Source organism: Ambystoma mexicanum, chromosome 10, assembly GCF_040938575.1.
Source record: "Ambystoma mexicanum isolate Mex_15411 chromosome 10, UKY_AmexF1_1, whole genome shotgun sequence".
Taxonomy (NCBI): domain Eukaryota; kingdom Metazoa; phylum Chordata; class Amphibia; order Caudata; family Ambystomatidae; genus Ambystoma; species Ambystoma mexicanum.
In genome coordinates, this window is record NC_090932.1 from 588,822,505 (window position 1) to 588,850,344 (window position 27,840).

The 27,840-nt window shown below is 44.8% G+C and overlaps 1 protein-coding gene across 7 annotated transcripts in view; it reads right to left on the reverse strand.

Annotated features, from left to right (window-relative positions):
- KIF1A (kinesin family member 1A) overlaps nt 1-27,840 on the reverse strand; it is a 4,129,412-nt gene continuing 4,101,572 nt past the window's right edge. For 5 of the 7 annotated variants that reach the window (XM_069618139.1, XM_069618143.1, XM_069618141.1 and 2 more), the window contains one exon: nt 1-27,103. In XM_069618139.1, the coding sequence (XP_069474240.1) occupies nt 26,879-27,103 (225 nt within the window). In that variant the 3' untranslated portion in view covers nt 1-26,878. The remainder of the gene's footprint in view (nt 27,104-27,840) is intronic. The other 2 variants (XM_069618144.1, XM_069618140.1) reach the window with 1 other exon arrangement.

A 27,840-nucleotide genomic window follows, 5' to 3' on the forward strand; every position in this document is an offset into this window, starting at 1 on the left:
TCCAGTACTTGCATATAGCCACCTGTAATCTTTATTGTATTAGTTATTGCGTCATCAAAACACAAAAAAATTAAAGTTCAAAACATCCAGCACTCTTACATGAAACAACAAATTAAGCATATTAATTAGGTACAGTTGTGATCGTTGTAATAAATACAGCGGGGTTAAAATGAGTAATATGGCTATCAGAGGCACCCATAGCATTCACATACACATATTATAATTATAATAGTTTTTTATAACGTGCTTAATACTAAAGACGTTTCCGGAATTCGAAACTGTGTTGCTCTGCATCATCTTGCCACCAAGATGCGTGTTCTGCCACTGAGCTATACTACCCATGCCAGTATAACATAATATGCAAGTACAAAGCAAGTGAGACCATCAGGCCCCTGGTGTGAGGCAGTTCCTCTGAGAAACGACTAGTCTAAAAATACAATATCACATCAATGGAAGCACAAGAAGAAAAATCAATCAATAATTACTCAAATTCATTATAATAATCAAAGCCACCACTGCCTCAATGTAGCATGTGTGATTTGTCGGATATTGATCATCAGCTACTTAGTGGATGGGAAGAGGACATTAGTGAAGGACTCTGGTTCACCAATTTTACATTGGAATGTTCTGTCCCTGTTTAATTTCGGACCCGGGCCACTCCCATTGACCTTCATCACACTCCAAGTTGCCAAGTCTGTATACCATGACAGTCGGTTACACCCAACATTTCTGAATCCAGTTAATGTGTACACAAACCAAACAAATTACTTACTTTTGGTCAAATTCTTTGGACCGATGAGTCCTTCCTCCTTTTCACAGATTGCTCATCTTGAACATATCCACAAGGCAGAAGTTTGGCTCCAGAAATGTTTTCAGCCACCATTACAGCTCTGTGCCGGCTCCACTCTGTGTTAGTGGCACCCATGATTTAGGATGTCATATGGTGCCGGCAGAGGTTCATGACTTTAGTTCCACCAATTTTCCCTGCATTCACAGGATGATAAATCCTGCCACAGGTTACAAGCATTACCCATGGAAAGCAGGTGCATAGGTGATGAGAAATCTATAGGGGGATGACTTACCATAAAAAATCATTTCCTCTTCTAATGGCTCCATCCCCCCACAGAATCCTTATCTCACAAAGACTCCCAAAGCCGTGCAGAACTTGGAGGGAGAAGAATGAGGAACCAACACCAACCCTAGAAAGCGTTAGCCACATAACAATCGAATGGTAGCTCCTGAACAGACTAGGAATCCAGGCAATATTTATCAAATGGGTGCAGGAATGAGCATATTGTCTTTTGTCAGGTGTAAATCTGAGTAGCTGCTAGGCCTGAAGTGTAATACGCCCAAACACTCACAGGTAATTCCTTAATTGCCAGAGCATAACACTCCGAAATGCAGAGAAATGCAGAGAACAATCTGTCTGGACAGGGTTTGTTTGGCAACGGGCCTGCTTGCACCATCAAAACACACATAAAGCAGATCATCCTTATAGAATTCTCACATGCGCAGGACCTAAAAACGTAGAACTCTTTCCTCCCACTTCCATCTTGGATATATTAATTATTAATTAAGGTAATAATGGACTTCAACTAGCACTATTTAGTGTGAAGACACAGTAACTGGAGCAGTCCTGTAAAATGTACTGTACGTTTGAGGAACATATAGTGGAAGAACTAACCAGTTGGTTGAGTAGGTTCCAACAGTACATAGACTGAGAACGAAAGAGGACCTAGTCCAAGAGGACAGGATGCATTTGGGGTGCAGTATACAGAGGCATAAGGAGTTGGCGAGTCAATGAGGGGTAAACATGTGGTGGTAAATTGAGATTTAACCCTTGCAGCTCATGAATTGATGCTTGAGTGAAGATTTAAAAGATTGGATGTTAGTAGAGATTTTGATACAGGGTTGTTATATAGTAGGGTGGGGAGGAAAAAGGGCAGAGTAAACCAGGGTATGATAACAATATTTGTTTTAATGTATTGCCCAACCCACCAACACAGTCTCAACTTGACATCAAAGTCTGGTCAGTCGCAGGATTAAGGAGATCCTGCACCCTTCTCTCGATCCCTACAGTCGCTACGTTCACAAATGGGCTTACAGGTTTCTTCAACCTTCTTCTATGTGATTAATATCTCATTTAACCTGCTCCTGTAGATGTTATTGGTGTGGTGTGTTTTAGAAAATCAAATTTGGGTGTTTTTGTAATCAAATTTGGGTGTGTTTCAGAAAATCAAATTTGGGTGTGTTTTTGTAAACAAATTTGGGTTTGTTTTTGAAAGCAAATTTGGGTGTGTTTTTGTAAGCAAATGTGGGTGTGTTTTTGTAAGAAAATTTAGGTGTGTTTCAGAAAATCTAATTTGGGTGTGTTTTTTAAAGCAAATTTGGGTGTGTTTCAGAAAATCAAGTTTGGGTGTGTTTTTGAAAGCAGATTTGGGTGTGTTTTAGAAAATCTAATTTGGGTGTGTTTTTGTAAGCACATTTGGGTGTGTTTTTCATTTCCCTTTGGCCCTCAGTTACCACTGACTTGCATATTTCTCCCACTGACACCTCTCTCTACCTGCCCATGGCGCTATCTGTTTCTCCTATCTACTCAAACTGCTTCACTATCAACTAAGTCTGGTAAGAAGAAATTTAAAAAGGATATCTTGGCCTCCAACCTAGGTCTCCCCATTGCTTATACCTATTCCAGCGCTTCTGCCAGACAAACCCTCACTGACATCTTCTTTGTTGTTCCTTCGCCAGATCTCTGGACCCCTCACATAATATCTGTGCTCTGTCCTGTCTCCTCCTATCCCATTAATGGTGGCACCCACTGGGAAGTCTGTATGGATTCCTTTGACTCCTCCAGAGTCATCATTAATGTCTACCTAAATGGTGCAAGGCCCTCAGGCCAATTTCCTTCTCTTTGATAGGCGGTTCCCTTGCCTCACCAACTTCCTCTCATCTCATCTCCAGCTGTCCCCTACTCTCCTCCCTTAGCTACCTTGCCCTTTGCTCCTTCCTCCTCTGCCCCATCTCATGCTCCCTCCACACCTCCACAGGGCGTACCTCTGATTTGTACCCCCGGAAGGTCTTTAAGGCTGGCAACCTTCTTCATCTTGCCACTCTCAACTCTCGCTCTGCTGTCAAACACTCCTCTGACATCTGCCACCTCCTAGAAGAACTTGACCTTGACGTCCTTGGTCTTACCGAGACATGGTTCACAGCCAGCTCTGTCACAAGCTTTGACATTCTCCTCCCTGACGGCTACAAGATCCTCTCCGCCCCCAGATCTACCCGGCCCAGAGGGAGTGTAGCCCTGATCTTCCCTGAGTGGATTCCTGCCTCTATCATCTCCACTCAGACTTACTCCTCTTTCGAATGCCTTGTCTGTAGGCTCTGTCTCTCTCCTACCCACTCTCTTACTGTTGCTACTCTCTACCGGCGTCCTGGTCAAATCACCTATTTTCTCTCCGGGTGGGCAGACCTCTCCTCCACCGTCCTGGCCTCTACCCCTCAGTTCCTCCTCCTTGGTGACCTCATTATCCATCTTGATTCTCCCTTTGGCGCTCTTTTGCAACCTCTGCATTTCACTCTCCCTCTCTATCCTCCCCTCCGGCCCTACTCACTCTGCTGGTCACAACCTCGATGTCTTGATCGCCTCTGGACTCCCCCTATCTACTCCCCTTACCACTCCTCCCTTCTGGAGTGATCACTGCCTCCTCTCCTCTCATCTTTCCATCTCCTCCCCTCAAGCCTACCCAAAGATTGCCACCCACCTTCTCGGACATCCGGCCCATGAAGCGTGTGTCAGTCGAGGCTTTCGCTGCCACCTTCTTACCCCCTCCTTCACCCCAGGCTGACTCACACCCTGACTCAGCCCTGTCTCTGCTCTACTCCTCTATTTTTGCTACTCTTGATGCTCTTGTCCCTGTCATGTGGATCCGTTTGAAGTCCAAAGTCAAGGGCAATTCTTGGTATGACTCTGACCTAGCTACACTTAAACATAAGTGTAGGGCGGCCGAGAGGAAATGGAGAGCTTCTTGCTCATCCTCTGACAAACTGGCCTGCTGCCTGCTCCAAAGGCAATACAGACTCTCTGTATGCACCAAGAAGAGAGTCCACATTGAAGCCTGTGTCTCTGCGGCATCTAACAACTCAGCCGAACTCTTCAAAATATGCAAGGAACTGGCCAACCCTGCTGCAGTATCCACCCCTCCTCTCGCCTCCCAAGCTCTTTGCAATGCCCTTGCCTCACACTTTATCTCTAAAACCCGGAACATCTTGTCCACACTCTCCTCCTCTCGTGCTCCTCTCCCCTCCACTCCTCTGCTTGCTGACCCACCTTCATCTACCCTCCACCCTCTTTCTCCTCCTTTCCTCTTTTTTCCCCTGATGAGGTCGCTAGACAAGTCCGATCTATGAAAGCCTCATCAAAACAGGTCCATCCCTGTTACTCTAAAACCATTAAGGACCACATTGATAAAATTGCTCTGGCCCTTGCCGATTTCTGAAACCTCCCCTTTGCCTCTAGATCTTTCCCCTCCCCTCTGAAGCACTCCCTTGTGCATCCTCTGCTCAAGAAACCCACAGCTGATTCTTCTTGTTCGGCTAACTATCGCCCAATTTCCATTACTCCCTTTTTGGGTAGGCTCCTGGAAAATCTTGCCATCTCTCAGCTTAACCTTCATTCTGACTCTGTTGACTCTCTCCATGACCACCAATCTGGCCTCAGAGCTGCCAGAAGCACTGAAACTGCTCTCCTGAACATCTGTGAATACCTGCTCTCCAATCTTAACTCAAGCATTCCCTCTGTCCTCATCCTACTTGATCTCTCCTCTGCTTTCGACACGATCAACCATATCACCCTGCTCAATCGTCTCTGTGACAACCTGGGTATCACTGGTAGCTCTGGCCCAGCTGACCTCTTTCCTCGCTGATCGACCCACCCAGGTACAACTTGGGTCCTTCCTATCTCTTATCTCCCTCTCTACCTGTGTTTCCCAGGCGTCTAACCTCTCACCCTGGCTTTTCAACCAATACCTGGAAACTCTCGCCTACTGCATTTCCATTTTCTGCTCAAATTTCCAGTGCTATGCTGATGACACCCAACTCATTTTCAGGCTTCCTTCAGCCACCTCCTCTCCTTCCCTTATCTCTGACTGCCTAATCGCCATTCAAAATTGGTGTGCCGCCAATGATCTTTGTTTAAATGCCATCAAGACTGAGATCCTCCTCATTGGTACACCTCCTCCATCCTTTCCCCTCACTTTCTGGCCAGCTTCCCCTGGCCCTCCTCCTGCCCCCACCTGCGAGGCTAAGAACCTCGGGGTCATCTTTGACTCCACACTTTCCTTTTCGGCACGCATCTCTGACGTCTCTAAAAAGTCAAACTTCTTACTGCACCTCTTTAGAGGTACTCTTCCTTTCCTCTCCTTTCCTCAGAAGCTCACTGTCTCCCAAGCTCGGATTCTCTCTAGGTTGTACTACTGTAACAGCCTCTTTCTTAATCTACCTGCCTCCACTCTCCGCCCTTCACAACTAATCCAGGACAGGACTGCAAGACTTGTCCTTGGCCTGAGCCCTGGGATCGTATCTCTCCAGCTCTGAAATCCCTTCATTGGGTCCCAGTGGATACAAGGATTACATTTAAAGCCCTCTGCATTGTCCACACGGCTTTCTGGGGCCTGGGTCCAAAATACCTTCAACTATCCCTCCATAAATACCTCCCCTCTCAAACCCATCGCCCCTCTACCTCTAACTCCCTCAGGGCCAGTCGTTTTTCAAAGAAACAAGCTGGGGTAGATCTCTGTCTTCGGCTGGGCCCTCCCTTTGGATCTGCCTCCCTGCCACCTTGAAACTTGAGGAGAACCATCTACGGTTCTGGAAGCTCCTTAAGACCTTCCTCTTCGCTTCTGCCCCGCTTCTCCCCTGCTGATCTGTTTTCTCTCTCGGCACTGTGCACCTGGCCACCCTCCTGCACTGCCTTCGGGCCACCCCTTACACTGGGGCCTGTATCTGTACCCATACAGTCCCTCAGCCACTCTTCTTCTGCACATATCAGATACACCCTATCTGACTAACCTAGCACTTTGCCACTTACCAGTTGCACTACCACTGTTTGTCACCTGTATTTATTTATTTATTTTATTTATGATTTATTATGTTCTCTCCTATGCTCTGCACATTCCAATTCCTCCCCCCTTGTATGCACTTCCTCCCTTTCCCTTTCCCCATGCACTTGCACGTTCTCAATGTCACTGGGCCTAGTAAGATCGTTGTTTTTGTTTCTCCCCTGTTCCCATCCCTTCGCCTGGTTGCGCTCTGAAACACCTGTGTACGAGCGCGATATAAAAAAAATATCATATATCATTATTGGGGTTCTCCAAATAACTGCAATATAAGTCAAGTTTTTAAGCAAGGCTCAGGAAGAACCATGGGGGTTAACACTTCTCCCACTGCCGCAGAGAACTTGAGAAGGAACTTATCATCTTGCTCTCGTATGGGCCTGATCGTTTGCACTCTCAGAGCCTTTATACTCCTGTTCTGTTCCTTCCATTCTCGATGCACCCTCACATGCTAATTACGTCTCAAAACAATCGGTCCAACCCCATTGGGAGTGTGCACACTCACTGCCTTGGGTTGAAATGGCCTCCTCGAACCTTACTTCACTGTCTGCCTTTTCACTACTCCTGTTCCTTTTCCACCTCCTTCTGTTTTCCCTACTACCTCCTCCTGATTTTCAATGACCCCCTTCAATGTTCACGAACCTCCTCCTTATTTCCTTCTATCAACTCCTTTTGATGTTTACCAACCTCCTCCTTATCAACTCCGAGCATCACCTCCTGAGGTTCACCAACAACCTCCTCCTCTTTTTTTATTTCTTATTGTTAGCAAACAAAATAGAAGTCCCATAAAAGCAAAAACATCCATAAACACATACAAATCCAAAATATTCAACAGTTCATATACATTGTTCAATAATCTAAAACTGTATTTTCCACTCACAGTTTCAATTGTAATAAAATGTACATATAAAAAGCAGATCTAATACTAATAGTAATAAAGTACAAGCTACAAAGCAGCATGAAAAACTATAGTATCCATTAAAACAGTCACAACCTTGTAGATCTAGTAATTTAATCCTAAAAATCTAAAGAACCGTTAGACTGACAATTTGATCAAAATTGTTTGAATGTCGTTGCCAAGCCTTAGGCAAAAAAAGTGGATACAACAACAACCACAGAAATACAAGGAGATTGCTTACACAAAGCAAGGGCATCTTTAAAAAAATCTAACATCGACCATGAACGTTTTTAAAAATGGGAATAAGATAGCTCCTCTTAATGTTGTAAGGCATAAAAGAAGAAAATGCAGTAAATATTTCTCATGTTCTGTTGACTATCTAGAAGTAAATTCGGCAAGTGGGAGGACATTTAAGCAGAACTTAAAATAAGTGCTCTTTCCTCTAGGGGGTTTATAAATTTAAGAAATGGCTCAGCAAAAGGAGAATCTTTATACGTCAAATAACCCATAAACCTTTTCTCATGCATAGAATTAACAATCTGTTTTTCCATCTGAGATGAAAACAGAGCTGCCTCCTCCTCTTCTAATGCCACATTTTCCAGATGTTCACCAACATCCTCCTTATATAAGCTGCCACCACATTCTCCACCTCCAGTCTCCAACCACCTCTCCAAACTCCTACCACCTACTCCTTTTAGTATTGCCAACTCGCGCCAAACACCTATCTTGTCTGACCGAGAACGTATGCTTTTATATCCATGTAACCTCTACCCCTGTGTCATACCCCCTGTGAAGGTCAACACCTGTGATGGCAAATTGGTGAAGGATGAGACTTACTGGGGTCAATAGGTTTACCTGGTCTCACTAATTGTCTGGGAAGGTTCACCAAAACTTCACATGGCTGGTCCGCCATATTGGATTACATATATGTCTTTGTTGTATTATACAGGGGACCACATGAGCTGTGGTGTGCTATTCTACTGAGGATGGTGCTACAAAATGCTTGTAAAAGCGGGCTAAGTAATCCCACATCTCCCACTTCGCCTGTAGGTTCCGTTTGTGGAGCAAATGCTACTGGTATAGTAGGAGCCGTCTGCTCTGTCCCACAAGCTGCGCTTGAAATTACAAAGTTCTCCTAAACCAGAACATGCCTGTGAACAAGATAATCCAATAATTTCCAAAGGACGCCTAATGTCGGAGCAGGGTCTGACACAGGACACCATTCCCTCCTGCAGTTTACTGCTTATAGGCACAGTCTCTAAAAGGGAAAATGCCGTTTGCATAGCAATTAATGAAATTGAGGGTACATTTGACCCGCATATCACAGCCTGGTCCGGGAAAAGAGTGTATTGGTGGACTGAATGAGAGGTTGCATGGGGGAGAATAGCAGAGCCAGGTCTGTGGGTGCCCACACATGTAGTGATTTGTAGAGGAGTACTAGGAATTTGAATAGGGTCTGGTTATGCAAAGAGAGCCAGCCGGCATGAGGCAGTACAGGGAAGTGAGAGAAGAGCTTGGGGAAGATTGTAGAAGATGCTCTTACACAAGGTAAGTACTTTGTCAAGTGGTGTGAAGTAGGAGAGGGAAAGGACGAGGTTGAAACCTGCAGTAGTCAAGGCTACTTAGTATCAAATTTTGCATGAGGATTCTGGTAGAGTTTATGGAGGGCCTTGGTCAACCAACATTCAATCCGTTTATGCAAAGCTTCGGGGACCAAAATGCAAAGAGACAATTTATGTAGAGTCATAGGTGATTAAAATGCAATTAAACCGTTTATGCAGGGTCTTTGATAACCAAAATGCCAGGTTGACCATGGTGTCAGGTAGCGATAGCAGCTCATCAAATGGAAGGCGACTGTGGCCAACCAGGTCTTAACAGGGCAAAACAGACCTCGTCAATTACAATGATGCCCTTTGCAGTGATGACAAGGTGAAGGGACTCTTGGTTGAGTGGTGATATATAGGTTACATTCTTATATCTAGACAATGGCAGGGAGCATCCTCACCCCTGAGATACCCAAACAGGGCTGTGTGGGAGAGGGGGGATGGGGAGGGAGTGCTTGACATTATAGTACTTCAGAGGGAAGTGCAGTGTTCTGATTTGCCCTCCTAATCTTCCTGAGAATGGGGCAGCCAGTCAGTTTTGTTTGGAGGCTAGTGCAGAATCCACAATTGCAGACGGATGTGTGCTTCTAGCTGGGACAATGGGGGATCAAACTAGACTTGAAATGGCAGTCCAATGCCTTGGTGAATGAAGGTGAATGAAGATGAGGGCCTGTAGATCTTGATGGGACTCTGGAAGGGAGTCGTTTCTTCGCCCGCTTGGCCTTTCAGAGATTCATGAGGTGGTGAGATGACCTGAATATTAATTTTGTAGAAAAGGTGGATTTTCGTCAGGTGCTTCGGATAGAAGCAATGTCTGATACTCTGTGTCATCTACTCCTTGGAAAATAGGGGATGCAGAGGCTTTAAAATAAGAACTTGGAACTAACACGCCCCAGCTAGCAAAAGCGATAGCAACCAGGAAATTCTCTTTAAGGGTCAGTAAGCACAGAGAGCGTGTTTCCATGCGCTCAAAAGGACTTGCCATCAAGGGTAAAAACAAGATTCAAGTCCCACGCCAAAAGAACAAGCTGGCATTGTTGAAAAATATTAGTCAAACCTTTCAAAAATGGCTTAATATTAGGAATAGCAAATATATTTCTATTCAGACTTCCTGTTGATGACTGAAATAGCGTCTAATTATCCCTTCACCATGCACATGTGGAGGCCCCCTGAGCCAAAGCGAGTAGATATTCAAATACAGAGGAAGTCGAGCAAGAGAAGGGATCCAGATCCTTCTCCCAGTATCATCTGGAAATCTTATGTCACCTGCAAGCATAGATAAACCTGGTACGCAGCATTATTTGATTTTTTCATTTTATGTTATTGTTTGAAGCACAGATCTAGCTCGAGAGCAGCAGAAAGATGTACAGGTAGCTGGTAGCCAGAATTTGGGCAGGCATCTTTCAACAGTAGCAAAGTACTGAGAGTTGCCGTCTGTGAGCCGGTATGTGCATCCATTGGGATTAGTCCATGGTCAGGTGTTGTTGAGAAAGCCATGTTTTAAGAGATTTGTGAAATTTGAGGATTGTGGGGACATACTGAGCCAATACCAGTATCAAGTTACTGACGGTGGGTGCATGACAAGAGAAGGCTAGTTTGTGGGTCCTATCTTTACAGACGAGTTGTGATTTGAGCTAGTTTGTCTATTTCCTGTGCATGGAGCATGTGCCAAAAGACGTTTAGCTGCCAGATATGTTGATGTGCTAATCGTGACTGCTTTTTAGATGATACGTGCAGTCTTTAACAGTATCCTGGCCTGCACAGGAAGCCAATGTAGTTCACGTAGGATGGAGGGATTCAGTCAAATTTCTGTACACCCGTACGAAGACGAAGATGTGCTGCAGTGTGGTGAACTGCTTTTATGAGAGCCAAATGAGCAGCTGTGAACCCTGTCAGGAGGGCATTTCCCCCATCTATGTGCACTACGGTCCAGAGGTCCTGCAACGGGATGAAGTTTGGTTTTGCAAAAGGTGGAGATTTGGAGCCAGGCAGTTTGGGCTTGGCTATCTGTTTCTGGATCTTGGGATCTTTGAGGAATGTCCCACAAAGGTTAAAAAGGATCTCTGAGAGCCTTGGGGGATTCGGCAGGAAACTGGGAGTAGATTAGAATGCAACATGTTCATCTGGACAGCTGGTGTCTCCCCGAGAGGTAGGAGGTAAACCAATTCATGGGAGAGGAGGATGCAGTGTCGAAAGCAGCTGAGAGGTCAAGGAGTATGGGAAGGCATGAGTCACCATCATCCATGATTTAGAGGTGTGAGAAACCAAAGGGTGTCTCACCCACTAGTCCTCAGGGATTTGTTCATCTACCCCATCCTATTTTGTAGGATTTTCTGAAATCCCAACTCGCCCCCAGGCCCCTTTCTACACAAACACTGGGCCAAGGAAGAGGGCGACAGATGAACCAGACTAACTCTCTCACATCGTACTGGACATGTCCCGTTAATCCTGTCAGGAAAATTCAGGCAAATTACCTTAAGTGCATACACTTGATACCAGTTAGCTCTCCTCATACGAATAAAAGGCAACACCTAAAGACACACTCTGAGAAAGGCGGAACACGAGTACGAGCAGAACTTCTGGGACAAAGTTCAATCTACTGGAGCCGAGCAATGGACCAAGGGACGAGAGCAGCAGGCCAAAAACCCCAAGGGTTTCCTACTGGAGTTTGTTGCCTTTGACAGACTGCAAAAGACACGTGGAGAAGGTCAGATCCCATAAGTGAGGATTGCATTTTGTTTCAAGGACGCAAGCAACCCTCTCGGGTGAACAGCAGAGTTGGGGAGGCAAGGCCAAACCTGTGGTACTAACCTTGACTTGTGAAGTAGAAATAGCAAAACAAGAAAGAAGCGTACACAGCCTGTGAGTTGGCAAGAGACCTGGGAGACTGGTGTGTGTTAAAGCGATTGAAGTGCAACATTATATCATAAGTGAAGGCTGCACGCGTATGACTAAGACATGAAGAAAGGCAGACCCATGAATGAACTTTGAAGTAAAAGGCAGATGTGAGATCAGGGATACTAAGTAACAGAGTGGTCCGGTGAAAAGAAGTAGCCCACTCAAAAGACACCATGAAAGGTACATTGTTTGAAGCTAAAAGTGAATTAAGCAAAGTGTAACAAACATGAAAGTTGAAGTGGTCCTGCAGTGGTCCATAAAGAAAGCCACGCACATTTGAAAGTCTTCGACATCCCAAAAGGGTCCAAACCTGAATGAGGGAGACCCGAAGTACAATAAGCTTGGGGAAGGGAGCACCGGCAAGTTTTGTGTTGAACTGTGATGTGAGAGGTCTGAGCCTGACAGTGGTCTTAGTGTACGAAAATAAGTAGTGGAACTGCTGGCATGCCCCCGCTCACTACAAACCCCATTGCCACGCCCCCTCACACATGCATTCCAAACCCCCAAACACACCTGCTGCTTAAGGGAATGTTCAGTGCAGTGCACTGAAGTGCACATTTCAACTACTTCCTATACTTTTATTTTAAAACAAAACCATTCCGGAACAGTTTCTTTTGAAAATAAAGGTGTGGGAACAGTAAAATGTAATTTTAAAAAGTATAGGAACACCTCTCCCAACCGCTCCTGCCCTCTTCGACCACTGAAGCCCGACAGAGGAGGACCTACATGATCTGTCTGCTCTAAGGCCTGAGCCTGGCAGAGGGGGACCTTTGTGAAGTTTACGTTGGAATACAATTTTGAAAGTCAAGATAACGTGGAAGGCAAGGCGGGCCTCAATCCACGGTTTGGAACTGTTAGAGTGTCAGAAACCGAGCCAGAGTGCGTCATCCTGCCTACAAGGGCAGCCTTACTGCGTGAGGTTTAGCGTGACGAGGAGAGCTGGTTCAACTACCTATATCACTTTTGAACACTATTTTTCCTTTGCATACATTTCTCCTTTTTACACTTTTTTGTACAAGAGATAGGGCAAGCATTAGGTTTTATTAGCATAGGCCATTTTGATCTGATGGACTCCATTAGAACTGATTTGTTTATCGTTTCATGGCATGATCGAGACTACTCCCATATTAGTTATAGGGCAACATAGGAGTTTCTCTGACCCCAACATTTCAATAAAGATTTTACAAATTGTATCCATTGTGTCAGTGTCATACTTGTGCTACCATGTCTTCCCTACAGAGGGCATCATCCACCACCCGGAAAGTGTCTGTCTCGATGCTACACTTGGGGCGTCATTTAGGAGGTGTAGTTCAATTTAGGCTACTAATTGTTTAGTGGCTACTTTTTCCCAGATTTTACCAATAAACCGAAGGTTTGTAATGGGCTTGTAGTTATCCAGGTCATCTGGGTCTAGGGCCGTTTTTTAAGAAGACCTTCTATGAGACCAGACTTGAGGGAGTTTTCGGGAATTCCCCTTCTGTGGGGGGAGGCATTAATGATAATGAGGAGTACATTGGGCACCAGGCCCATCAATTGTTTAATGATGGAGGCCGGAATGATATTGTTAGAGTAGGAAATAGGTTTGAGGTAGGTGATTATTTTTAGAAGGTACATGGAAGAGAGCAGAGAGAATTCAGTGTAGAAGGGCGGTTTGTGTGCTCCAGTGCAGTGGGGACTAATGCTGTGGGAGGTGGATTTGATGATCTGTCAGATTTTGTCTATTTTTTCACTAAAAAAGTTGTTGATTCTGTCACATTTTTCCTGAGATGCTGGCACATTGCGGTCGGTGAGGGTCTGGCACAATGCTTTACTACTTTAAATGTGGGCTTATCTCCTGCTATTTTATTTATTGGGCACTTGTATGGCGCCTATACACAAGTGTTTCCAGGTGTGACAAGTCAAAAAAGGGGAGGGGGGACATAGAGATAAACCAACAGTAACAGTTGTATTAGGCTTTGTGACAGTCTTACCATGCAAGTGCAGAGACAAAATGAGCAAGGGATGGAGGAAGTAGGGGGCAGGGCTGAGGAGGGGACAAGGGGTAGGGGAGCGGGTGATGTGCATGAGTGGGGGGCCCAGGGAGTGGAGCAAGTGCTGAGGGGAGCCACGAAGGGCAAGTGCAGGTGGTGTAGGAAAGAGAAAAGTGAAAAGGAGGGGCCAACCAGATTCAGGCTAGTCTGGGAAGGGTGCCAGAGGGCAAGTGCTGGTGGGGATGCTGGGGGGGACTGGTCAATGAGGGCCTGGACCCTGTAAGACTCATAAGGGACCAGGCACCAGTCACAGTGGCAGAGGGACATTAGCATGGGAGGGGTGAATGTATTTATTTTATTTATGTATTTGTTTATGTATAATGCACCCAACAGCCTGCAGGCATGGGGCTGCAGACATTAAGACATAGGACAACATAAGAAAGGACCAAAAGACAACATAATGTACCCTAGCTGTTTAGAAGGCCGACGGAGGAAAGGAAAAAGGCCCTGAGAAAGTTAACTGAAAAGGCGAAGGAAGGAGGAGGAGTAAAGGAAAGTCTTGAGAAGTTTCTGGAACTTAAGAAGATCCTTCTCAAGTCTGAGGGCCAAGGGAGGCCATTCCAGAGGGAGGCTCCTGCCGAGAAAAGGGATTTACTAGATTTTAGGGCTGGAGAGATTTTGTCCCTGGGTTTGAGGCCAAGTATAAGACTTGCAGCCCTATTCTGGATTAGTTGAATAGGGTAAATGGAAGAAAGAGGCAGATTGAGGAAGAGGTTGTTGCAGTAGTCAAGCCTAGATAGAACCAGAGCTCTGCAGACATTAAGCTTCTGGGGGAAAGTGAGAAAAAAAGGGAGAATGCCTCTGAAGGGGTGGAGCTGAAAGTTGGACTTCCTGGCAAGGTCTGTGATGTACGGAGAGAAGGAGAGAGAGAAGTCAAAGATGACCACAAGAGGGTGAGGGGCCCAAGGAGGGTGGCCAGAGAGGTGGGGGCAACAGGGAGCAGGTGTCCCAATGAGAAGGATCTCTGTCCTACTGGCATTAAGGCAGAGATCGTCAGCAGAGCACCACCCCTGAATAGGTATGAGTGAGGAAAGGGAGGAGGTAGAGAATGGAAGCTTAAATGAAAGATGAGTGTCCTCAGCATAACACTGGATGTGAGGAGAGAAGGTGATCAAGTGGACCAGGAGGGCAAAGTAGATGATGAAGAGCCATGGTTATAGGATAGAGCCCTGTGGGACACCACATGTAGAAATTGAGGTGGAGGAAAGTAAAGGGCCCAATTGCACTTGGGAGGGTCGGTTTGAAAGGAAGGAGGTCAGTCACACCAGTGCCTGGTTTGTGATGCCTAGGGCATCACAGAGACGAGTTATGAGGATGGCATGATTGACTTTGTCAAAGGCAGAAGAAAGATTATGAAGTATCAGAACACAGGGAGAGTTAGGGTCCAGGTTTGAGAGTAGGTCTTCACATGTGTTCAGGAGAGCGGTTTCCATGCCTCTGGATGCTTCAAAGTCAGACTGGTGGTCGTGGAGGCAGCCAGCCAATTCGGTGTGGTGGGTCAGTTGGGGGATGACCAACTTATCCTTGGGTTTGCCCAAGAAAGGGGCGATAGAGATAGGGCTATAGTTAGCCGGGCATGAAGCGTCTGCAGACAGCTTTTTTAGTATAGGGTGAACAAGAGAGTGCTTGAGGGGTTGTGAGAAAGAGCCAGTGACAAAGGAGTGTTCAAGTTCTGTAACTATTGTGCATGCTAATGTTCTGTTACATTGTATATAGTGTTTGTGGCCCACATCAGGACTGTTAAATGAGTTGGTCCCTTTCAGTGTGAAACACGACATGGAACCTGGAACCATTCGGTGGTCCAGAGGGCAGGAGAGGTTCTAGATTCCATGGAGTGCCAGTTGGTTGTTTGTTGAGATGGAAGTTGCTGCTAAGGGCCTTGTTTCTTTCCAAGTGAATAAAGCCTGTTTTGCAGCCAGACTGTTATCCAGATTGGTCATTGAAGCCAGCACCCTCATTCTTAATAAAGTGGTTACAGAGGTCAGCCAAGGAACGGGCGAGAGATAAAGGGTTGTCTTTGATAGTTCTGGAAGAGCAGGGGAGCTCCTGATTGGAGGAGACTTTCATAGAGCAGACTAATCTAGAGACCTCATCCGGTGCAAGGAGGTCTCTGGGTGAGGTGAGAGTGGGAGGTGGGTAGAGGGGGGCCAAGGGAGACAAGAGACGAGGAGGGGGTGGGAAGGGGAGTAGATGACAGCGAGGACAGGATGTCCTGTGTTTTGGTGGAGAGTGGGAGACAAATGAAGTGCAAAGGGCCTGGGAGGGAAGAGGATCAGAGGAGACTGTAGTAGGATTGGCAAGTTATTTGCAGATTCAGAAATGACCAGCCGTGTTATTATTTGCCCCAGAGATACAGACTTGGACATGAGCCCTCTTCTTGGAACGGATGGTGAGATGATATTGCCTTTGCAGCAGGCGGCAGGCCGGTTTGACAGAAGATGTACTTGAGGCCTGCCCCTTCCGTTCAGCAGCTATGCACTTGCGTTTCAAGGTTGCCAAGTAGGAGTCATGCCGAGAGTTGCGTTTGGAGGCAGGCTTCATACGGATCCTCATGGCAGGGGCAAGGATGTGCAGAGTGTTAGAGATGGAGAGATGGTGGTTAGCCAGTGCAGAGTCGGTAGGACAGTCCAAGGTAGGGGAGGGAGGAGGCATGACGGCAAATGCAACTACTGACACATCCTACATCGGTCAAATAGAGGGTTCCGTGATGGTAGTGGAGTAGTAAATGGAGTAGTAAGCAGTGTTGGCCTAGAACATTAGAATCCTATAGTTGGCGCAGAGAGATTTGAGGTTGATTAGATCTCCAGAGTTACAGTTTTTGTGCCACTGTTTCTATAGGGCTCTGATTGAGCGTTTGTTGGAGTTGAGCTCAGAGGTATGCCAAGGGGCGGATGATTTGGTCGTAGTGTGGCTGATTTTTAGGGGGCATGAGTGTCCACCAGTTTCAAACAAAAGTTGTTGTATAATTTTAGAAGGACTGAGACATTCCCTGTGCGGGTGAAGTTTGTTTCTAATTCATTGACAGGGAAGGTTTTGACTAGAGCAGCGCTGAGTGAGGGGGCATTTATCCTGAACTTTGTGGGCTGTAGTCGAGTGGGTGATCGATAGTGGGATGGCGGCATGGTCAGACCAGTCGAGTTGGATAGGTTCTGCACAGGTGATGAGAGGGAATGATGTAAATACGAAGTCTAGGGTGTTGTCTTTGCTGTACATGGGGGGAGCACAATTTGCGTATTCATGAATCTGGTCAGTGTGAAAAGCGTGCTTTGAGTGTGGTTGTCAGTGTGAGACTCTGGGACATCAAATTCTAAGAGAAAGACATTATTATTATGATAATTTGGTGGAGATGTCCTCAATGAAAAAGTTACTCCTTTGTGATGGTCTGTAGATGAGGTGACATATCTCATGTTTTGAGATGAAGGGAACTGGCAGCCGAGTGATTCAAATAAGCTTATTCTGGGAGAGGAGATGTTGGAACATGGCCAATCGCTCCTGTCTTTCACTAGGAGGATCATGGCTGGACAAATATACATGTACAAAAAAACTGGGTACTACATGCTCCTCCTGGTCCAGTCTTGCGTGATTAAGATGATGATATGCATGAATCTCCCCAGCATATGGCATTTGGAGACTCGTAGACAACCACTCACTTAAACTCTACAAACAATATATCCTCTAATGTCCCTCGGGGGGGACATTCCAAGAAGCAGAAAGACTTGCACTTCTGGTGACACCAGAATTGAAGGAGCCTACTGGAGTGGTACCTCAGGAGTAACAAATCACCTGCAGGACTACCTGACAGCATAGACTAAAGGGAGACAGAAAAATGCATGCTTTGAGCACCAAGCACACAGTTCTCTGCCCCAGCCAGATCGGCTGTTGATAAGACAATGTCAATCTCCAGAATCCATCGCAGTAGGTGCATGTCCTCCCTGCATAGAGGGAGAGAGGTCAGGCATAGCCCCTGTGTTCTCCGTGAGGACCTGCATACACTTACTGATGGAAGAAAGATTGCAAGCTCCAACTTGATTGCCCATAGTTCCAGGATGTTGATGTGCTCCTTTAACATTTAGTCCAAAGGCCACCTAACCTCGGATTGTGCAGGTAAGTACCCAGAGCCTTTCTTTGACCTAAGTTACCTGAGGCAAAGACTGGTGGAAAGGTTCCTCTTTCTGCAAGTTGCCCCAGAGGACCAACCACTAGCACACATATGCAACATTACTACTGGGAACACCTCTGCCCTTAGCTGGGCAGATGCATGCCTCTGAGTCTGCCTGCCATGAGACACTTTTTCCCTACCACTATGGGCAATGGAGGGGTGAAAGGAACAAACCCTTGATAAGGACGTGGATGGTCATTAGAACTACCACGCCTAGTTAATTTCTTGTGGCCTTGGAGATCTAAAGGGATTCATCTGCCATTTAGTCAAATAATGTAGCCCTCTCAAACGGCATGTCTAATAATTGAGATGCTCAGAAAATGGGTCCTGCATGCCAGAAGGCAGATTTGCAGCTGTCTCCCACATCAAGTTCCATAAAATATTGGAATAACAGGACATAGTGCAGAAAGCATTCGAAGGCCAGATTGCATGGAACAAAAACATTGCTTTCAAGGGAACCTCGTTTATTACTTTGTCTGCCTGTAGGTAGGGAAAAAAGGTATAACCAGTGGTGGAGGTTTTCACCAGAAGGCTTTCCATAGTTGGCAGAAAAGAGCACAGATTGAAAGGTGCAAACCCTTGTCTATGGCTGGAGATGGAGAAAGCTTTCCACACACACACAGGAACTATGGGGTCAGAGAGGGCAAAACTGAAAGGGAATAGATAGGGTGACTCTTGTTCCAGAATATCAATTTTTGGCAATGGACGAGGGTAGAAAAGCCTACAAAATCTGTGCTGAAAAGGCACACTCGCATTCACTAATCTATAGGGCGCTTCTTGCAAAAAGTCAAGTGGAGGAGAGGTGTCTATACCACCATTGTATAGTATAGTCCACAAGATATTTATCCTGATCATACAACCTTTTGTGGAAATCCCATAACTTGTTCTCTTCCAGGAATTCCAGATCCAAATTCACATGGTCACCTTCTTCAACAAATATTTGTTTGAACCTAGCCAGGGCTTTGCTCCTGGAAATGGGGACAAACCTTCTGATCTTCAGCTCCTACAGCGAAACTTGCATGCAAAATGGTAACAGGGCTATGATGTTGAAGACAGAGATATGTGGTCTATCCGGACAGTGAAAGACTGAGACCACAAGCATGAGGTGGTTGGGCGTCAAACGTTCTCCACTCATGATAGAAGACAAAGCATGCAGAGATCTTCCATCGGCACCAAGGCTGAAGCTAGGGTCTTGGGAAAGACATAAAACATCTTCTGCTTTGATTCCTCCCACTATTCTAGAGTAGAGGAGTCAGTGGGGTACCTCAACCAGAGCAGGGTGTGTTACCTCTGATTCTAATGCTTACTTCTGAGCTCGGGATTCCCGGGCCACAGGACATTTCCCCTGTGGGATTTGTTCAGTTCGTGAACATACTAAAAGAACAAAGCTGTTGGCAATTGTGATTGGCAATTAAGAAATCTTACCAATTGCTGCCTTAACGATGTGATGTACTTCATTGAATGCCCAAGAGGATCACAATATGTGGGTAAAATAATGTTTTCATGCGTTTCAGTCACCCACTAAGACTTTTGCACAAAATCAGAGGCCTTCCAGTCTCAGTAACATTCTGAAAAAAGGAGATATACAGATTTAAAAAATTCGAAATACCCAGCAGGAACATACTCTTTCTCTTTGTATATCCTGCGCTGGGCAATGGCAGTGCATTATCCGAGAAACTGAAGAGTGATGTTTCCAAAATAAAGGACTCAGCGAAAAGGACTCATGTCTTCATCATTTTGTTTTTGCTGGACTCATGGAGTAAGCCTGAGATTTCCCCATGTCCTTAGGCGTAAGGGCTCCAATGGAGTCGGGGTTTCAGTAGGGGTCGTGCCTGTCCTTTGTAGCACGCTTTCTCACAGTAAAAGGATGCATAGAATGTCAGGAGCTTCATTTGTCAATGGCCTGATCCCGCCCAGACCGAAAATGCAACACTGGTGCAGATCTGACACCAATACTGGCTTTGCACAGTCCTAGGTCTTAGTGGAAACATGACAGTCGCCAAAAATGATTAGCATTCCTAGAGCAGATTCTGAGAGGTTGGAAAAAAATAGCTAAGGTTATGGGGTACAGCAGGCTTCATAATATACAATCCAGGGCATCACATTTGGCCAATAAAGCCAAGCAGAGCCAGAGTTGAGCCGCAGTTTGGCCCTGATGGCGGGAACATTTCGCCAAAGCCAGACTTGGAGGATATTTCTAAGATGAGGGATCATTGGAGGAAGGAATCTATTGGACATTCCCATATCAAGTTGTGATATCACATCGGCCCTGTGAAGAGGGAAAGGTTTGTTACATCAGCAAAATAAACTTGAGCGCAGGTGAATCGGTAGATGATTGGCCGCTGCTAGTGGTTTGCTAGAGATTTGTTTGAGTTATCCCAACCTCATTGTGATCTTGCATATTATTTTAATTTCTCCATAGAAAGACATTAGTATTTTCACTATAATGCTGTGAGAGGAACCCAAAAGAGAACAGTTCCTTCCCATAGGAGGTTGAATGTATTCATTAAAGAACGTCATGGAGCTGTGGCAAGTTCCCAAAATGCCTAAACGCTTCACCTACAGAGGGAAATCAGCTTCTGGACCATGTTTTTATACACCGAATATATTCCTGGAATATTTATGGGTTTAGATGAGTTACTGTAGTATGCTGCTTGCATTGAGTGCACAGATTCAAGTATCGGAATGTTACCTAGTGACTGGAAACTACACTACATCAAGGTTCCAGTGGAGTCCGTTAGGACACACAGGATGGGAGAGAGATGAGTGAAGATGTTTAAACCTTGTGCTCCTACCCTCTTCCCATAACTTACCCTGCAACTAATAAAGCTAACTTCCTTTTATATATACCTGTCTCCAGTCTGGTCCCTACTTATATTAAGAACCCTAAATGCTACAGTGGTGACGAGTATGCTTTTAAATGAGGGTCCAGAGATGGCAGTTGGCAGTCCAGAGAGAATGGCGCTAGCAGAAAATGAGAGAGGAAGAAACCAAAAAGGTGTCCAGGAAAACACAGCTGGTTAGGGCAGCGACGTGGCATAAGTCCTGTTGGGGATGGGAGGACACATTCTCCCTTGCAGGCAGCCAGAGAAGTGGTGTGATGAAAATGCCCTCCTCAAGTAAAAAGGTACTGTAAATGATATATAAGGTTGCTGAGGGGAGCTATGGAAGTAATGAGACTTGAAGCATGGGCATAAAAGAAAAATGCTTGAAGGTGAAGACTGCTACATGAAGATGAAAGACAACTGCCTAAGTCTTCTGTAAAAATGATGGGTGCCTGACAGCTGTGAGAAAAGTTGGAGCTGTTGTGTCGGAAGAAAGTAGACAGCCAAGAAAATGTGGCTAGTTTTCATATAAGCAGTCTGCATTTTGGGCGGTGTAATGGGCTATAAAGCTCTGTAAAACTGATTTTTGTTGCTAAAAAAAATTATCTCAGCCTGGTGAAGCGGCTGGGTGAACTGAGCAACTTTTTTAATGTAGTGAGACTGTTATTTGAGCAATGAGGCTTTCTAGCTTTAATGACTATGCCGGTAATGTCATTAACATGCTTGTCCTGTGAATGCTAGCTCTATGGGACTGGAGTGTGGTGCAGATGGAGTGCTGCATTACCGCTGGAAATGTTTTGACACCGCTGGAAATGATCGTGTTCAGCTGATCTGCTTTCCCTGGCTGATGTTTTGAAAATGATGACGTTTGCGGCTGGTGCAGAGTATGGTGAAGCCACGTAATGAAAGGGATAAGAATGCTGTGTTTCCAGGGATTCCAAAGCTGTTCTTACCTGAAGCGGTGGAATCGTAATTGGGCAGCCTTCACAGAGAAACATTACAAAAGAGGCCGAAGTTATGTGGCCAACGTGAGGACGTGGGAGGTCATCATTATGACGTGTGCGGAAGGAGCGCAGTTTAAGGATCTATCTGGATGACTACGCACGCATTGCTTGGTTGGGATACATTTAAATGTGCACTTGTGGCAAAAGGAGAGAGTTTTCTGCAAAGAATGATGAACGCGCGTGTTTTTGGATTATGAAACAACGAGATCAGCTGCAGGAATAAAGATTTCGCCGGGAATGTTATTAAATAAGGGAATGGTGTGGATTGCACACGGGATACCTGGAGAATGCTGGATCGTAGGTACTGCTACATAATGCTGGATCGTAGGTACTGCTACATAATGCTGCTAGATCCAGTACTGCTACAAAATGTTTCTTTGTTTTATACTTGGTGTTGTGCATTTTTACGATTTGTTTTGGAACAGCAAAAGTTCAACGTGCAAATTATGGACCTTTATGGATACCAGTAAATACAAGCTAGGAAATGCCGGCATTGTAGTAGTGTAAAGGGTTGTATTATAGTGCTGATATATTACTATTGTTTAAGTTTAAGCTGCAGCATATGCAGTTTAGGAATAAGTTTGATGTGGTAGTGAGTTATGTGTCTGGCCTGGCTGGAAAGGTTCAGAATGCATGGAGTTTGAGTAAATATCAGTGCACTTTGGTTAAAATGGTGTAAAATAATGCACTATGGTTATAGTAAGAAAAGTGGTTTGTACCTTGGATATAAAGTCTTAAATTGTTTGAGGATTTTTAGGTGCACAACAGTTTTAGAAAGTGCAGTAAGGTGAATTTTGGTAGTGCATTTTAAGTATGTATATTTTAATGAGTAGGTTTAACCAGTTTGAGGATTTGCAGGGTTTTGGTGCCATGCACCCTGGACTATTAGGCATCTTTTGATTTAATTTTAATGCATTTATTAGGAAAACAGAATGAGAAATGTGTTTAATAAGTGGAATTTCAGGAGAAATGTAGGAAATTAATTGCATTACGCTAGAAGTATATTTAAGGTTTCATTTGCTAATGTGAAAAATGTGGGTGATGAAGCACATAAATGGATGTGTGTGCTATTGTGTGACATGTATTGATGTAAGCCCTGTGTGAATGAAGTGAAAGAGTATGGTACGGTGGATGTTGTGTGAACATGAATTGTTAAAGGTGAAATGAAATGCATATGCAAATGTATTAAGGGAGGTCGTGCCTCCAGTATGGTAATGTTGAAGTGCCAAGGTGTTGAGGGCATAAATGATGCCAATTAGTAATCCGTATGAGTGGATTGTATGTTTAGTGAAGTTAATGTGTAGCCAAAATTGAGTATTGAATGAATTGTCTGATGACGATGATGATGTTTAGGCAATGGATTTGAGCCGGGTTATGGTTGTGTGCCGGTTAAGTCGTAAAGTGTGAAAATGACATGGATCAATAATTTGTGAGTTAGATGATTTATTTGAATATACATAAATTGAGAGTATTTACATGTGATGGGTTGTTTGGCCAACTTCCTGTCTTTGTGTTTTTTCTTGCGTGCTGTGCCTATGCAGTTACGCTATTTTTATGTGATCTTTGTGTCGTTTGTATCTTTTCTTGCTTTTCCTACTTTCATATGTTCTTTGGGGCAGTTGAGTATGAGAGTTTGATTGCAATCTGCAGGTTCTTTGTGTGAGAATGAGAGGTGGTGTTGTATGGCATGTTACGTGTATTGCTAAGGTTACAGAATGTTAGTTGTGTATTTGGTGGTTAGCGTGTGAATGCGCGTTAGTGCTGCGGATGTGGCAGACCCGAAACCGTGTGTGGCAGTCATGGTAGAAGGTGTGTACGCTTGGAAGGTGATGGAATGTGGTTAGTATGTGGTTTGTGCAATTACGAGATCCAGTGGTGGATATCCTGGATATATGGTTGATCTGTGATTTTTATGATGGCTGGGGAACGTTAGTTACGCGAATGTTGAGTATGCTTAGATGGATGAGAAAGTGGTTTGTACTGTGAGGGTGATGAATGTTTGTTTAGATGAGAGTTCCTGTTCGGTGCTTGTGGTTGGTGTATGTGTCTGTTTTAAAGAGAGGGAATGTGTAGTATGCTGCTTGCATTGAGTGCACAGATGCAAGTATCGGAATGTTACCTAGTGACTGGAACCTACACTACATCAAGGTTCCAGTGGAGTCAGTTAGGACACACAGGATGGGAGAGAGATGAGTGAAGATGTTTATACCTTGTGCTCCTACCCTCTTCCCATAACTTACCCTGCAACTAATAAAGCTAACTTCCTTTTATATATACCTGCCTCCAGTCTGGTCCCTACTTATATTAAGTACCCTAAATGCTACAATTACAAAACATGATTATAGACTGCTCCCAGTTACATAGTTTGGGTTTGGGTTTCTTGGACCCTTCTACAGTTAGACTTCGTTTCACATGTGTGATTAATTGCTTTGAAAATAGGCACTTTAGATAATGTTAAAATTCCTCCTTCTCCCAACTTGTGGTGCACAGCTCGGATATTTAGCCTTAACCACTGGTATGCCCGGAAGAGTTGGTTGACCTCTCGCTCCTATTTGTTACCAAACCTTTTAAGTATAGTGTGGACATTATGAAAGTGGGTGTTTTGTACAGTGGGATAATACTCTTTATGTTGGCTGACCAAAGGCATTTTCTTCTCCCCTCTGCAAACACAAAACATCCCATCATATGTTTTCCTTCACTCATGCCAAGGAAAATGTACTGATTTTGGCATACATACTGTGGAGCACCCTGTGGTAGGAAGCATAGATATCCCACGCAGCAGGGTAGATTTCTGACATCTTGCATTACTCTCTATTTCTACCATAGGAATGCTGGAATATACATTTGGCTTATGGTGGTTGCCTGGAGCAGCAGACACCAAACTGACAGGTAACCTGTTCTACAGCAACAGCTTCACCTGCTCCCATCACCCAAGCATTGCATTTTCCATACATCCCCTCTTCATTACACTTTTGGATAGGGACTTGTGTCGCCTCGCCATCACCCCTGTAAAAGAAATTGTCAGGGAAACTAAAGCCTCACACATGGTTTTAGGGCGAGCTGTGAGTAGAATCGTCCTTTATGCCATAGTGTCTCAAGCGTTGCCATTTTATGTTCAGACAAATACACACATGCTAAGTATGTGTTGGTATAAGCATCACATTTTAGGTATAATCATGTGCTAGATTCCAATTCAATGTGTACAGCCTTGTGTAGGCACTTGCTCACAAGCCCAAGCACTGCAATCATACGCCAGGTGCAGCATCACATGGTCAGGTACTGCCATCATACACCGTGTACAATCTCATATGCCAAGTTGTAACCATGCAATGCCCTTGTACATTCTTACAAACCTATGTTCTACAATCATACAACAGCTGGCCATTTATATCCCAAAATGTAGCCTAATACCCAGTTGCAGACCAAGTGGTAAGAGGTGGCCTTATATGAACATGACATCTCAACAACGCTTATATACAGTTTCAAGACCAGGCACAATTTGACATGCCCAGCTAAAGTCTCAAAGCTTTTTTATAGCCAGGTGCAGCCATGACATACCCAGGTCCAGAGCACCCCAATACCTGTCCGGATGGAGGAGAGCAGTGTGGTAATAATAGCCTTCTTATGGGAGTTCTGACCTTCCTGAAATGTGCCCACAGAGAAGCCGCTTCGCCAATGCCGGAGACTTATGTATGGCGCTTCATGCCATCATCAACAGGAGGAAGCACATTGGGCTATATTCGAAAAAAGCAGCGCAAATAAAATGTGCACAGAGAATGCGCTCGTTTAATTTGCGCTGCTTTCAGAAATTCTCATGTCACCTTATTCAAAAAGTGACAGAGCATTTCAGGAGGAGATGAACTGTAGCGAAAAGATGGGCCGCCCTGCCCCCTTGCATACATTTGTGTCTGGAACACGTATGACACACTAGGCTGCTGGGAGTGCATTTCACCGAGAAGGGCCGGTCTCGGCAAAATGCCAGAAAAAATAATAATTTCCATCCCTGTATGGGGGATGGAAATGCAAGTGTGAAAGCGTGGTTTAACCCGCGGGTGTCACACAAACAAAAAAATAAAAATCACGACTGTCACAAATGACCGTGTCATGATTTGCGCCTTCCCCTATGCCATCTCAACAGGTGCAGGGAGAGTGTCAGAGCGTTTGAAAGACGGTCCTGTTTGGGAAATTGGGACGTGCTTCTAAATGCCCTGAAACACGCCCTTATTTGCCAAATGCACAAAGGTGGGGAAAAAGGCATCTGAATGAGCGCATATTAGATGAACTCATTGAGATGCCTTTTTTTAATCGGACCGTTCCTTTTTTGGCACAAGTAAGGAGATGCCCCAGTGCACCTCCTCACTTGCGTTAAACACATTTTAAGAATCTGACCCATTGTCCCTCCCCAGGCAGAAAAAAGGGACTAGAAACCTTTTCAGCATCATGGGGCTAAAAAAGAGGCAAGCTCTTCCTCATCCCCAACATTGGTGGCAGCCCGATCTCTGCATCTTCCTCACCCACTCAGATGACAGGAGGGAATGGGGAGGAATGACAAGAGACGAGTGGATCTGGGGAAACAAGCATGCAACCAGAAAACGATTAAAGAATGGAAAAGGGCCTCACCCAAGGCACATTTTCCTCACACAAATTTACAATGAACTTTTTTTGGGAGATGTGGCTAGCAGCCTTGCGAAAGCAAACCCATCTGTAAAAAAAAAACAAGCACATGCACTGGTCGACCTATAATAAGCTTGAACAATTTACATGTGTGGTCTGAATGTTGGGTGCATTATTAAAGAATCAGGGTATTTTGGACTGATGTTAAATCTCAGCAAATAACGTATGCAAACGACCAGTATTCATTAATCCAGTTTCCACCTCACCATGAATAGAGAGAGAGTACAGGCCGAATTTCTGAAAAGCATTTCTTTCTCCTCCAACCATGAGGGCCAGTAAGGACCGTACAAAAGGAGACTGAGATCCTTCAATTACATGTAACAGTAAATGACATGTGTGTAAAAGTATGCACAGCCGTAGACTCCAAACCTATTTGATACCATTGTCGGATTTCTAGGATGGTTGCAATGACAGACAATCCTGGGATGTGGGTAGTTGGTTGTGAGCCACCTTAGGTAATCACTCTTGACCACTGAGACAAGTAGTTTCTAAGAGAAGTGCTGCAGCTATGGCTACCCTCCTTCAGCAAGGCGGGCAGAGCAGAACATGCGGACAAGCAACTGAGTTGAATGAAACTGTCAGAGGACATAGTGGAGACAATCAGAATAGCATCCTTAAGCAAGATGAAGTCACGAACACCCTTGACCTACGAAGAGATGGTATTAAGTGAAGTTCAGTAAATGACAAGTCCATGGCCTGAGTAGCTTTTTCTCGCCCATCTGAAATAGTGAGCACATAGAGGATGTGGCAAAAGCAGGTGGATGGCAGAAATCTTGACAGAGGATACTTCAATTCCCTGGTGCTGTGTACCGTTGGAGTACAACAGATACGACTGTAGATATAGGTAGAACCCAGTTAGAATCTCATCTGGGCTCTTCGCCTCCTGGATAACTTGGATCTGTTTTAAAAGAAAAGAGAGTGTAAGAAAGAAAGAAAGAAAGGGAGAAACACGATCAGAAGTACCATATTGATGCAAAAACAAAGTAAAGACTATGCAGGTTTACACATGGTGTCATAGATCCTCGCCAGGCAGAGTGCCGGGCCAGTGGTATTATAGATGTCATGACATCATAAACTGGTGATAATGAATCCAGGGTTATTACTTTTTCGTTGGGATACAATTGATCCTACACTAAGCAACCAGAAGCTACAGATGAATGCAGTCGGGTGATACAAAGCTGGGGATGGCACAGGGTTGGGTAAGCCACTTGATGGCACTTTGGGTGGAAGACTCTAGCTCCAAATTGCCTACCTCTCCAAACTTCAGTGCACGCTTGATGATTGGACATTAGACTCACATTGTATGCTCTTCTGACAGTTGGAATGCAATACTTATTGAAGCCCTCTGATTGTCTTTAATTCTTTTCACCATGCTTATCCTCCTGGAATGATTCATCTTACTAATTAATTATTGTATTTACTGCATAGTGTGAAGGGATCATGAAGCAAGACACAGACAACAAAAGATATTTATCAACTTAAATCTCAGGATGGTAAAAGGCCAAACTTGCCCTATGCTAAGGTGGAATTTCCCTACCTGAACGAAACCAGGAAAGTCTGAGTCAAAGAGTTCAGCTTAAAAGTTTGTCTGTGTCCAAAACCTATGCTCGCCCTCACAAATACAGCTTAACAACG